General features: G+C 38.2%; 1 protein-coding gene across 1 annotated transcript in view; it reads left to right on the forward strand.

Annotated features, from left to right (window-relative positions):
• Positions 1 to 14,271, forward strand: part of LOC126252241 (intermembrane lipid transfer protein VPS13B) — a 199,787-nt gene that overhangs the window by 51,335 nt on the left and 134,181 nt on the right. The window contains exon 9 of the mRNA XM_049953114.1: positions 12,630 to 12,836. Within this exon, the coding sequence (XP_049809071.1) occupies positions 12,630 to 12,836 (207 nt within the window). The remainder of the gene's footprint in view (positions 1 to 12,629; positions 12,837 to 14,271) is intronic.

The following is a 14,271-nucleotide window of genomic DNA, read 5'->3' on the forward strand; positions in this document are numbered from 1 at the left end:
TTGACTATGGGTTCTCATCTTATGTAAAACTGTTCATTTCACAAACTGTGAATGTGCAGCTGGCTGTGTCCTATTCTTCAGCTGAGGATACCAAGAGTACCCACTCGCTGAAGAGGAGGACATAGCACACTGCATGGTTGCATTGTGTGAAGTGGATAAGAAGACTAGGACACATAGTTAATGTTTTGTTTTCTTTTATTTCATTTCATTTCATTTTATCTGAAGTACATGATGACGCGAGTGTCAACAACCTGATGATGAGAACATTGTCTCACAGTTAAATTGTATGAAGTGCTTCATTGCAAGTGACTATTACTGATGAAGGTTGCAACAATCTGATAGCAGCTGGTGCTGCCAAGGTAGTCGCTGTGGACGGCAGCCGGCAGCAGTGTGGCAGCAACTGATGGTGCTGTGAGGACACAGTCAGCATGCAACAGTGGATGATGAGTAGAAGGAGGTCTTCACACAGTGAGTGAAACAACCTAGCAGGCATGTCAGGCAATGGAGATGTAATTGTGCAACGGCACTGTTATACAAAGTCACCCAGTGGGAAATGTGCTGGTTTGTTGAATGAACTTAACTTAATACCACAATCATTTAATGGTAACAAAAATATCAATGATTGTGGTATAGCTTTCCAGCTTGTCAGCACAGAGTGGGATGGAACTTTGTTGAAATTTTTAAAAACTGTGATAATGGGTTTGATGCAAAACAAATGGGTAATGAGATCTAAGTGTCACTTAATAAGATTTGTGTGCGATTCTTGTGGAGACTTGCCTGAGTAAGAAAATGTTAGATCATTAAGTATGCAAAATGTTCGCAAACTGACAAGAGCATGAAGAAGATATAGAGCAATGGTAGTTACAACTTGATGAACACAACATCACTTTAGCGAAGCTATTTGAGGCACACTGCAAGAATTAGAGTTGACTAGCAGCCTTGTGCTCACTTGGAAACTAAGTAGAACTTTGTTTATGAAGATATGATCAAAACAATAGTACATGCTTGTAGATAATGAATGACATTAGCAGACATAATAGAGATTGCTGTGAGAGAGGAAAGTGTGATTGCTTCAGCAATGAAAAGGTAAATATCTGAATTAGAGGTACAGCACTGCATAGCAAAATAAAAGCAATGAATTGTTTCAGGTGCAGCAGACTAGTTCATGTAGTGCAGGACTGTCTGTCAGACAAAAGAATAGGGAAGACAGAACCAGCAGTAATGGGGAATGGAGCAAATAATAGAAGAGTGCCAGTTGGGAAAACCAATGTTGATCCCTCCATTTTTAGGAGTAGTTATTAGTGATGGAGTGTTCACTGTGAAACTTACCAGGGCACAGAGGTCCATTTGCGCATCGAAACACGGTAACATCTATCAACTATAAACAAACTAGTCACCATGTAATAGACTGCATGAAGTGTGTGCATGATATGCACAGAAAAAGAAGAAAGTGCTCGCAAATTAAGTAAGGGCATAAGAAAACAGTCATGATGTGCCTTGCAAGGAAAAAGAGTGAGAGCCATCTGCAAAAACAAAAGTGAATTTGCAGAGCTGGAGTGTCGGTAAGGCATACACAGCCAGATGAAATTCCATATTTATAATGGGGTGCAAATATGTTTGACACAAAGGAGTATCTAAAGTGCTGTTGGAAAGTATGATGCAATCAAGTGCATTAGGATTCAGGATATTATTAATATAATTGCAGAGATGAGACACCAAGAGATTTTGGCTTATTGTTGTATTTGACTATGCAAGAGGGGCCAAGCTGTGGGCTGGTCTTTGCTGATGCTAGGTGTGTGGAGAGGTGGAAAAGGCTTACTTCCATTTTAGAAAGATGAGCTTTAAGTCGCCATATCTTAAAATATTCATATAGTTTAGTGAGGCTGTTTGTTAGGTGCTCATCATATTCAGAAATATCTTCACTCTGATATGAAATTTCAAGGTCACCTGCACACTGGAGTTTTTTTGGCAGGTCTAGTTCAGCATGTCTGCTGTGTAGCGAGAACAGAGCCTTGAGGTGAGCCACCCTTAAGTACATGCCATATGCACTTTTTTTCACCTTGTTGTACTTTAAACAGCAAATTGCTCAACATGTTGCTTAAGAGGTTACCCAGAGTCTTGCAATGTATTGTTTCCAGAAATTTCACCATTAGATTCTTATGCTACACATGCCATAAGCTGCTGACAGGTCAAGAAATACTACTCTAGTCTTGAGTGTCTTCTGGTAGCCAGTTTATATGTCAGTAATCAAGGAGAGCACTCAGGCACAGCAACTTCTACGGGGTGTAAATCCATATTGTTCAGGTGGTACCATGGAAATAATTTGATCTTGTAATTCTTCCCAAGAGTTTGTAAGTACAGATAAGTAGAGATATTGGGAAAAAGTGTTCTGCAGCTACCCCTTCTTTTCCAGTTTTTTTTTAATACACTACCATTTGTGAAAGGTGCAACACGAAGATGGAAATGCATGAAATCAATTAATTTAATACCACAGGTTAGGTGCATTACAAGTAAGAAATTAATACCTTTTCAAATCAGTACATGTCCTTTGAGCGCTACTATTCAGTATGTCATGTGGCCACCATGCACTGCAATTAGAGCTGCTACATGCTGTGGCATTGAATCAATAAGGTTCTGAATACGTTCCTGAGGGATTTCCCTCCACATAGTTTGTATCCGAGCCCACAAATCTGTGACACCAGTTACTGGAGAACCTTGACACACCAGGTGCCTATCAACCATATCCCAGACATGTTCGATAGGCAAAATGTCTGGCGAATGTGCAGGCCAAGGAATCAATGGTACCCGTCGCTCTTCGAAGAAGGCCTGTACATTCCTCTTAATTTGTGGCTGGGAATTGTTGTGTTGAAATATGGCTTGTGGAGATGCCTGAAGCAGGGGGGAGTACCTCAGGCTCCACAACCGTCATTAGGTACCGGTTGCTGTGCCCGCAGTATGTACGAGGCGAGATCGGTTGTTGTAACCAATGGTGCCCCAAACCATCACACATTGTGTTTGTCCACTATGCCACTCTACAATGCAGCCCTTCAGGTTGCACTCACCATGGTACTGCCGGACATGTATGCGGCCATCACTGTAGGACACATTGAAGTGGGGCTCATCCGAAAAGAGTGCACAAAATGACGGTCATCCTGTGCTGTGGTCATGTTCGATGGTCCAGTTCCCACTTGACGCTGCGTACGACCTTCCTCTATCCACTGCTTCCACACAAGCTTCACTGTCGTAGCAGTGTGCCCTGTGCGAGCTGAAATGTCATGGTATGATAACCCCGTTTCCCAAAGACCAATCATTACGCCCCTTTCCAACTTGCTCATATGCCAATATGGCTCCCTTTGATGTCGACAAGGCATACTGGCACTCCCTTTATCACTTTATTGTTTTCACCCTGTGTGGCAGCTCTTCATTGACTACACTAGGCACATCACTGACCCTGTCAGACTGACACGAGAGGGCTCTGCTCAGCCTACGTATACCCCATCTCGCTGCAAAAACTGAGTGAGGTGGCGCAGTGGTTAGCACACTGGACTCGCATTCGGGAGGACGACGGTTCAATCCCGCGTCCGGCCATCCTGATTTAGGTTTTCCGTGATTTCCCTAGATCACTTCAGGCAAATGCTGGGATGGTTCCTTTGAAAGGACACGGCCGATTTCCTTCCCCATCCTTCCATAATCCGAACTTGTGCTCCGTCTCTGATGACCTCATTGTCGACGGGATGTTAAACACTAATCTCCTCCTCCTCCTCGCTGCAAAACGTATCAAATATTGCTTGCACACCCTTCACCATTTCTACCAAGTGTGGCGCTATTCGGGTAAGTCCTTCTCGGTGTTGCACTTTTCACAAATGGCATTGTGTATAACAAATAACTTAAACTCTCTTAAATTTTGCTGGTAATGATCCTATGCAAAGAATTAGTTAAAAAGACTTTCATATCATGTGGAAGTAATCAACTTCAATCTCAATTTTGATGTGAAAGAAAAGGGCACATTCAAGGCTAGAAAATGAGGTACAGAGAGCACACCTGCACTTTGCCTGTCAACTGTGGACACATCTGGGCATAATACAGGTACTATCATCAGAACGCTCCTTCCCAGAAGTCAATGTTGCCCCATTCGCACCACCTATAGCCTACATATTCCTCCAATGTGATCTACTTCGGTATCACATTGGAACTTTCAGAAAGCAGATTGGAATAAATTCTCAAAAGTGTTGATGAGTCAGTAGAAAAGATTCGTGCCATACCAAGCCCATACTCAAAGTTTCACTGCCAAAAACAGTGTACACATAGGGTGCTGTAAAGAGTACATACCTGCATGGACCCAAGTGATCAAGGCATATTATAAATTATATTATAAATTCAAGGAAAGTGAGGACCAAGAAACAGATATGAACTTGATGAATTCCTTGAATGAACAAAGGGAAGGAAAGTTTGCACAAGGAAACCAGGGATGCTGACTTCACACATTCCAAAAGAAAAGCTTCGACATTGTTTCAGAAACTGGGACAAGACTCTTCCCACAACACAAAGAAGTCAACAGTCTCAGGCAACACAACACCAGTCACGTACTGAGAGTTTCCAAGGATAAAACAAATGTTTGACAAGGAAATAAAGAATTAGTGAGATCAAGAAACTGTACAGTATAACCCATATAAGTTTACTTAACTGGAGGGAGCCCTTAAGCATATGAAATGGAGAAAATCTGCTGGACTCTACCCTGAATTTTTGGTGTGCAGTGGAATCGGAATGTGAGATTGATACAGAGGGTATGAAAAAAGAGGCAACTCTTTGTAAACAGGACTGAACCTGAAGCAAAAGGCAAGTAGGAATCTGGTGGTTAGTAGAGACAGTAAGTGAACAGAGATTGCCAGAGTGAAAATAAAATGAGGTAGTGAGAAAGGCATGCAAGTCAAAAGAAGGCTGATAATAAGGCCTTGAGAGGAATGAGTGTGCCAAATAAAAATGGACATAAAAGGAATGACAGAGGCTATTGTTCCAAAATGTATAATAATGTGTTGGTAAAAATGGAAGAAGGGATATGTGTAACATATTTACTGAATGCCACAGATAAGATAGTAGCAGCAGAATTCCCATTGCTGGTAGCTGAGGCAGTGCTGGAAAAAGGAATCATCCAGTGTGTGCTATGTCAGTAAGACCAAGCAACAAGTAAAGGTATGGATAAATATTCTAAAAGAGAATATAAATGTTAGATATTTAAATGCATTAGGGAAAGTGGCCATTACTGAAATGTGCACAATGTATAGTGATGGGTTTCACTTGCCATGAGATGTGTCGCCTTACACAGAGGGTATCAGGCACAAAATGAGACTGCTAGCAGAAGCAGGGAAGGTAGAATAATTTCATCATGACCCTTCAGAAGCAAGTGATTAGCAAGAGGTGTGGAAAAGTGAGATAATGTGATTCTCTGTTTCAGATTCTGTGTGATTGACAGGCACCAGTGGAGGAGAGCAAAGTTGCTGGCTCATACACAACATGCCATGTGTTTGTATGATTGATAGTTGCACATGCGCCTAAAAAGAAATTAGAAGTCTATTTACCCACTGTTGCCACCGTCCTTGTAGGTAGTGGGGAGGGCAGTGGTGGTGGCCACAGCTGCTGTAGGGACAGCAGTACAAAAGATACTGTAATTGTACATTGTAGGTGAATAACAGCAATAAGGTGAGTGTTCACTCACACGAGTCACAGTGTAACAAATTATCTGATTAGGAGAGAAAATTTTAACAGGAGACCACAACTGAATTTTTGGTAACACTCTACGACTAATGGAACCACACACTTACATCTGATTCACTTTCACTGTTATCTTTGTGGTGACTAGAATTGCTGTCAAAATTTAATGAAACAAAAATTTGTTCAGTGTAATTTTCCACTAAGGATTCATTCTCCCATGCTTTCATTATTTCTTCCTTCGTGTGTCCTATAACATTATGCCAATCTGACAACAAAGTTTAGATTATAGCACTCTTGATCAAATTTTTCACTTCTGCCAGCTTATGTTTTTTTGTTGCTCCTTGCCACATAACGCGTAACTTGAGGTCATATGATTTTAATGGAATTGAAATTGCAGTAATATGGTAGCAATCTGGGGCCCCATGGTCATATTTTTTTCCCAGTTCACCTACAACATACAACGGTATAGGTGCTTAATTCTGATCAATGAGATCCAGTAATTCGTCCTTTCTACAGTCATCTGGTATGAGAATGTTTTTTTCTATTGTAGCCAGTCGATAACGTCTTGTTTTCTGGAAGTTACTGTAAGTGCCTTATCGAGAATAGTCAAATGATTTGAGGCATTGTCATAACTTTTACTGAAGGTTTACTAAAGTTTTTGAAAAGAGAGTTCTTAAACCACCACTGAAATGTGTCTTCATTCATTTCTTTGTGATAATCAGTGGTTTTCTTTGATCTAAACAACAATAACAACATACAGTCTTCCGTGAATGCTGCTGATGTGCCTGCATGGAGAAGAATCAGTTTACTACCTTTTCCAGTGGATTGGGATATGGTGCCTGTTCTGAATCATCTGGCCCACCCTGTACACATTGAATGGCTTGCATTTATGCATGTTTTGTTGTGCCAAACAGTATCATTAAAGTTTTCTTTTGATATTGTCATCAAAAGTTGACATCACCATGCTACAATATTATCTATTTCTATAATGACCTTTCTTCTGTTAATTGTTTTAATTTTGAGCCTAAGCCGTGCTCTGGATTTTACAGTGAATATTTGCTTCCTCTGAAAAGTTCCACTTCTTGTAAGGAAGCCTTCAGTTTATAAAGGATTACATGTTCCTTTCTTGAAAGTTGTTTCTGTCCCATTCATGAGTGTTTGGATGCTGTTGATGGTACCAATAACAGCATTTACATATAACCAGAATTTCTTTGGGCTTTGTAGGACATCTTTAAACACTATTCCACAATGTTAGTCACTGAATAATTCTCATATTGCTCTTTTGTCAGCCAAACACAGTGAAATTCAGTATCTCTCTGTCCATACACCTACACTTTGTTTACTTATATTACACTGTAGTCTCTTTCTTTCAAAGCTTCTTTACAAGTGTCTATATACCATGGAGGGTCGCTCTCTTCATGAATTGTTCTGTAGGTGCATACTATCAAGTGTATGGTCAACTATTCATCAAAACCTTAACCAGTGTTTTTGTACATGCTCCTGTCCAGAGCTACATGTTTCCAAGTTCCTCTCTAAGATATGACTCTGCTACCTCTTATCTAGTTTGCTGAAAATGAGTTGTAAAGACTCTCTATGTCCTTGAATTAGAATAACACTGAAAGTTTCTGGGACTGTGCAGAACAATATGCTATATGCCAATATCAGCCAAAGTAATCTTGTCAGTCTGATTTATTGTGACTCCATTGGTTAGATATCTATGGCTTATTTGTCCAGAAGCTTGTTTAGCCATACTGCTGTAAATCACAGTAGTTGTTAAGTCCCTCAAAGGACAAAGGTTGTTAACCTTTTTGTCTTATGAGTTTATTTGCAGAACAGTGAGGGGTGTCATAAAATTTTAATTTGAATAAAAATCTTAATTCTATTAATTCAGAAACTAATGTATCACTGTTGTTGCTGCTATGTTTTCAGCTGTAGAAATATGCTTAGAGTTCACAAGATGGTGCAGTGGGCATATGATGAAGCTATTATTTGACATTATTAGATTTTACTAATTAATACAACTTAAGTAAAGTCATGTTTTTGCTTTAAAACAAGACAGTCTATTTGCTCTAGTTACCAAAGTGAAGAAGATCATGGTCGGCTGAGCTGTCACCATTCCAAGCAAAAGTTAGCATGTCTCATTTGATAATCTGACAGAAGTACTGGTGCTTCCTATGGTAATTGATTCATCATTCTGTGTGACGCATGTGTACATTGTGTTTTTGTCATATAACATCCTTGAAAGCCATGGGTTGGGGCAGTTGGGTGGATTCAGTATTCCTCAACTCTTGGAAATCATTTCACTTGGTACCACAACAAAGGGTTATTAATAAAAGTACAATTACATGAAGTAGCAAACAAAATTTGTGTATGAATGGAGGACTTCTTAAAAGAGAGGAGGGTGCTGCATGTTATCTTGGATGAAGTCATCAGCAGAAGTAGCTGTAACTTCAGGCATGCTCCAGGGAATATGTAGGCTCAAGGCTCAAGGCAGATGCCAGACTTTGGTTCACTGGTAGAAAAATGGGAAAATGCAGTCAGTCAGCAATGAAGAGTGTTTGTGTTTGTGGATCACTTTTGCATCTCATGTTAGAATATAGCTGAAGCTTTTGGGGTATGTACCATACAGGACTCTCAAAGGATATTGAATATATATAAAGAAGGGCAGCACAAATTGTTGCAGGTTTGTTTGACTCATAGGAGAGCATCATGAAAATGTTGAAAAACATGAAGTGGCAGTTGCTTGAAGATAGGCCACCTTATCCCAGGAAAACCTTCTTCCAAATTTTCAAGAACCAGTGTTACGTGAAGAATCCAGAGATATGCTTCACCCACTACTAAAGACTGTGAAAATAAAAAAGATTAGAGTAATTACAGTTCAGTCTCCCTGTACATCCTTCTTCCAGTAGATCGTGCATGACAATGTTTACTATATCTTTTGATAGGGATATATACATTTAACAGCATTTTTAGGTCTTACTCTATTTGCAGTTGATTATGTATAACCATCTGTCTTGCTTATGGTGTGAATGGTGGCAGCACATCAACTTGAGATGGTGCCACAGTTTACACCACAAACAATTGAAATTAATTGAATGGAATGCAACTGAATTGAATTTCGAGTGATCCTGTAGGATTACGATGGTGTGCAGTAAATGTAAATGCAATATAGGGCACATTAAAAATAGAAAACATTCATTATCACATAGTTCCTAACTATTTTTATAACATTCTAGCATAATTGATTATAAATAACAATATATACAAATTTAATGTGATAAGTACTCTTCAATATTGTAAAATCCCTTTTGTACACTATCATATGCACTCCACTCTGCACTATCTTTTGTGGCAAATATTATAGTTTTATACATGTATAAAGGTGTAAAATTTAAAATGCCTTATCTTTTGAAACAGTGTTTGTATGTTTCAGAAATCTTTCTTCTTAATATGACCCTTATTGCTTTTTTTATGATGTGAACACCCATTTTATTTCTTGAATGTTTGAGTTTCCCCACACTATACTCCATACTGTAGATATGGTTCAAAGAATCCATGGTATACTGTGCACAGAAGCTGGTTGTCTGCATACTGTAATAGCTGCTTCATGATGAATGTGATGGATCTGAGTTTCATACAGACAGTACAAATATATTGTGTCCATTTCAGCCCGTTGTCTACTATAATACTTAAGAATCTAGTTGATAATGCATCTTCCAGTCTCATTTCATCCACCTCTAAATGCATGTGCACAGCCTTCTCTTTATTTCCGAACACCACATACCTTCTTTTTTAGGTTTATAACAAGTCAGTTTTCCTGGAGCCACTGAGCTGTGGCGTTTGCAGATATGTATGCTCTTCTCTCAAGTTGTACCACATTTTGGTCATTTGCAGTTGTACCATGTCATCTGCACGCAATATTTTATTTTCCTTCTCTTCAACATTTACGTCACTAACCGACAGATTAAACAGTAATGGTGGCATTACAGATCCCTGTGGCTCTCCATATTGATGGCTTTGGTTTCTGACTCGTATACATTCCCTGTTGATACATTTTGTTTCCTGTTGCATAAGTGTGATTCTCTCCACTCGTCTGCATGCCCTCAAATACTTTGGTTTTCCTATTTTCCTATCAGTATTTGATGGTCAGTAGTGTCAAACACTTTGGAGAGATCCAGAAGTATTGTAGACACAACTTGTTTTTCATCTAAGGACTGTATAATAAATTCTTTGAGACTGGCAGTCACTGATTTCGTTGATTTGCTTTTTCAGAAACTGTGCTGTGATGGTATAAGAATTTTGTATTTGTCCTGATAATCAACTAATCTATTATATATAAGCATTTCCAGGATTTTTGAGAAACCTGATATCAGTGAAACTGGTGCGTGGTTGTTGGGGTCATCCTTATCCCTTTTTTTTTGTACACTGGTACCACCCTACTTACCTTTAGTTTTTCTGGGAAAATTCCATAACTGAAAGAGCTGTTTGCTTTGTCCAGCAATGGTGAGTTTATATGCTCACTTACTTGCTTTATTATATGTTTTGATATTTTGTCATCACCAGCTGATTTCTTGGACTTTTATTAACCTTCTTGTGTGGACAATTTCTTTCCAATTTTAAGTTCCCTACCACATTTATATAGTTTCATTAAGTATGTTAGCTATTTCTCTACCATCTTGAACTAATTTGTTGTCTATTTTCATAGACCCGATAGCTGTTTCTTTGTTCGATCCAGCTTTTTCTTTTCTTTCAGCATTAATTGCATTCCAACCTGCCTTACCTTGTTTTCTGAGTTCATTATGGTTGCATTAATTGCTCTTGCTTTTGCCCCTTTTATTATTTTTCTGTATTTCTTTGATAGAATTTTGTAATTTTCAACTTCGCCCCCCCCCCCCCCCCCCCCCCCTTGTCTCAGACCATGCAGCTTCCTTTGCAGTTCTGTTATTTCACTGGTAATACACTTTGTCTGATCATTACTTTACTTTGGAGATTACTGTATAAAAAAGGTGTTTAATTATTGTAATAAATGAATCATACTTTTCATTTACATCCTGTAGCTGTAGGGTTTCATTCCAGGTTTTCCTGCATAACATTGTTCTAAAGGTGTTAATATTTTGTTCACCCATGTTCTTGATTTCTTTGGTTGTTTGTTTTGGTTCTGATATTATGTTCTTATTTTTGTGAAAGCAGATCAGCTGTCTGTGCCGATCAGATATTTCACTCGTAGTTACACTTACAAATATTAGTAATGGTGTCATCAATAACTGCCTGACTTTGAGAAGTCACTCTTGTCGGTGTGGATATTGTTGTCTCCGTATCGTATTGTATTAACTGTTTTTCACAATCTTGTCTTGGTTTTGATTCTTTCCCCAAAGTATTGCCATTTGGTGATCTGTACACACAAAACAATCTAAAGTCGTCAGTCACTACACCAGTGATTTCATAGTCTTTTTCTCTAGCTATGGTTATTCTCACATCTGTACTGAGACAATGTTCTGTGTATTCAATATTCTGATGTAGTACTTTTATGTAACTTTTCTTTTGCTGGCTTACATATTGTTGGGCTACATTCTGAGAGCATGTTATATAGTCCCTATTTTTTGTGTAGTGTTATATTTTGCTTTTTTAGCTGCAGCAAGAAAGAAGGTTCAGCACAGGAGATATTGATTTTTTCCCACCATGTATGAAATGTATAATGTTGGTTACCTAGGGTCTGAAGATAATGTAATGGAACACCAAAATTAATCAAAAATAAAATAAGACCTATAAATGCAGCTGAAGATGTCATTCCTATTATGTAAAGATAATTTTAAAATGTACAAAGACACTTAAGCATTCATGCTCCAACACTCTGTACACCATTAGAAAAGGAAAAGACATGCACTTAACAGTGGTTTGCATCATATGTGTGTAGGCATAAACATTATGCTGTGGCAACTGATAACACCTATTCCAACATTGATGGGAGTGAGATTTGTTGTACAATGTTCTACATTATGGTAAGACACATTGTAGGTCTGTAGTTACTCATGAAACAATAAAGAAAGAAACGCCGTAGAACCACTGTGGTGAAATGGCAAGAATGGCTGGTATGAAGGCAAAGCAATGGAGCTTTTCTTCTTCAACTACTATATAATGATTTCTCAACATGAAGACCTTTCTTTGTGGAAGTGGCTGCAGTAATTTAGTAAATAGTAGGTTTGAAGATGCCAATGATATTACTGTATTTTTTTTTACCAAAAATGTGAGATATATTCTCCCTACAGTCCAGACCTAGTTTCAGCTGACGCTTTCTATTTCTTTCATGTGAGCTTGATAAGGAGCATTGTGAATAACTCGGTGGCAGTCATATTGGCTTATCAGAGCCTGTTCAGATGGAGACTACCATGTCATTGTAATTCCTGCCTCAATGTTTCATCTGTAAAAAATGTTGTTATAGTATTTACTAGTGTTACCACTACTATTACTACTACTGCTATCATTATTAATACCACTATTAGTATACTTTCTCAGTTGACAGCCATTTCTACTGTTTTAGAAGAATATTTAAGTGCCAATAATTTGCCTCAAATGTGACCTCTGTGTAGCTTTTCTTAGCTGTAAGGGAGGTGGTCTAACTTTAACTTACATCCCAACTAATGGGACTACCCATGAAACCATACAGTATCAGCAATGAATGTTGATTAATCAAGTATTCTGTGGTCATGATAGCCATTGAATTTGAAATTTTAACTCACTCAACTCCAGTTACAAATCTTGCTACTCTGCTGTCACAACCAATATAATTGTTATTACTGTGAGAGATTTGCTTAGCATCAATGATGTTATAAATAGCATATAATAAATTGAAGCTGCTATGTCAAAAGTTCACAATAACTTATAGCATTAACACTTATTATATTCTGCCATTTTTCTTGCAGGTAACAGAAAGCACATCAGAGAGGAGTTACTATGGACCACGTAAGGTGAAGTTTGTGCCTTTTTTATTTCTTCAGCTGCAAGGCTGCTACGGTGATGTTATGATGCATGGCTCAAGGTGGCTTAATGCTCGAATGGGAATCAGTTATGCTTCTTTGGAACCTCATGGTGATTGCTTCTGTGGTGTGAAAGAGAATGGAGGGGATATGGTAAAGCCTGCATCTTGATTTTATATTCTCTTATCATGATTATCAGTGCTGGAAAGTTATTAGTTTGGATTGATTGATAGATATATAGAACTTTTTTCCATAAACTTTGCTATCACATTGGTATCCCTGATCTGTTGTTGAGATTTTACTCTTGTGTACGTGCACACACACACACACACACACACACACACACACACCATGAGAATTTATTGTATTTGTTTCAACATGAATTCTGCATAAGTGGTATACTGTTTTGCTGGTGAAATCTAGCACTCGATAGTGTAATCCTCAAAAATAAGGTTTTACTGCCAGTTATGTTATAAGCATCAGATGCATGTTATTTATTCAATTATGGTGGAGAGAATAATTTTATTTGTTTCAAGATTCATTTGTACTTTTTTCCATGTTTCACCTGGAAACTTTCTACAGCTCAGTTAAGGCAAATTGAAATTTGAGCATCATCTCTTAGTTTCCTTTGCTAAATCCAAGTCCTGACATAAAGTTTGTGTGACTTGTTTAAACAGACTCCAATTTTTCTGCCCTCTATCTTTGTTAACCATTTCATTTTTCTTGTAGGAATTGCTGGCAGTGAAACAATATTACTTGTTACCTCTTGCTTTCACTTCTTTTTAGATCTGTTCAAAAAAATGAAATCACGATTTTCATTTGCTCCATTATGCTAAAGAACAGAGCCTGAGGAATCCTCACACCATTCACTCTTGACATTGGAGCACACTGGTTTTAACACTCTCCATATTTGTTTGTGGCACAATACAGCAAACAAAATAGAAGATCAAGTAATTACTTTCACTTTTCCTTCTTTCTATTCACACACCTAACACTCATTGATAAACTCAGTTTCAGTATTTTTTTATGGACTACTTGTACATATTCTTATGCAGGGTACAAGACATCTAACTGGGTACTTTTGGGTCATTCATTATACTGATCATCAACAAATCGACTTTTCCAGTAAGTCATGCTTTGATTTGAGCTGTTTATTGGACAGTATAGAGGTATCACCCAAAGTGCATTATCCAGTCATACTGTTTAACACTTGACATGATGGAAAAAGATGGGCTGTCTTGCGTGACACCCATTCCCTCAACCTCTGGGTACACTTAACAGAAATCATCATAGCATGAAAACCATAGAATCCTCTAAAAACCCTTTCTGCATGACACTCCTGGAACTATGTACAACAGAACAATGCTTGTCCACATTTAGCAAGATGTTCTACAGTTTTTATCTGCTGGACAGATAGTTTGTCTTCTCTTATCTGTGCAGTCACTGTAATCATTGAATATATCTGGAACTGAAATGACATTCACTAGGATTATTTCAAAGTTGTTGTTTTCCTTCGTTGCTCTAATAATTTTCATTTAGCACTGTAGGTCGTTTGTCAATTAATTAAATTAACTCCGACTTTTTCCTT

This window comes from Schistocerca nitens, chromosome 4, assembly GCF_023898315.1.
Source record: "Schistocerca nitens isolate TAMUIC-IGC-003100 chromosome 4, iqSchNite1.1, whole genome shotgun sequence".
NCBI lineage: Eukaryota > Metazoa > Arthropoda > Insecta > Orthoptera > Acrididae > Schistocerca > Schistocerca nitens.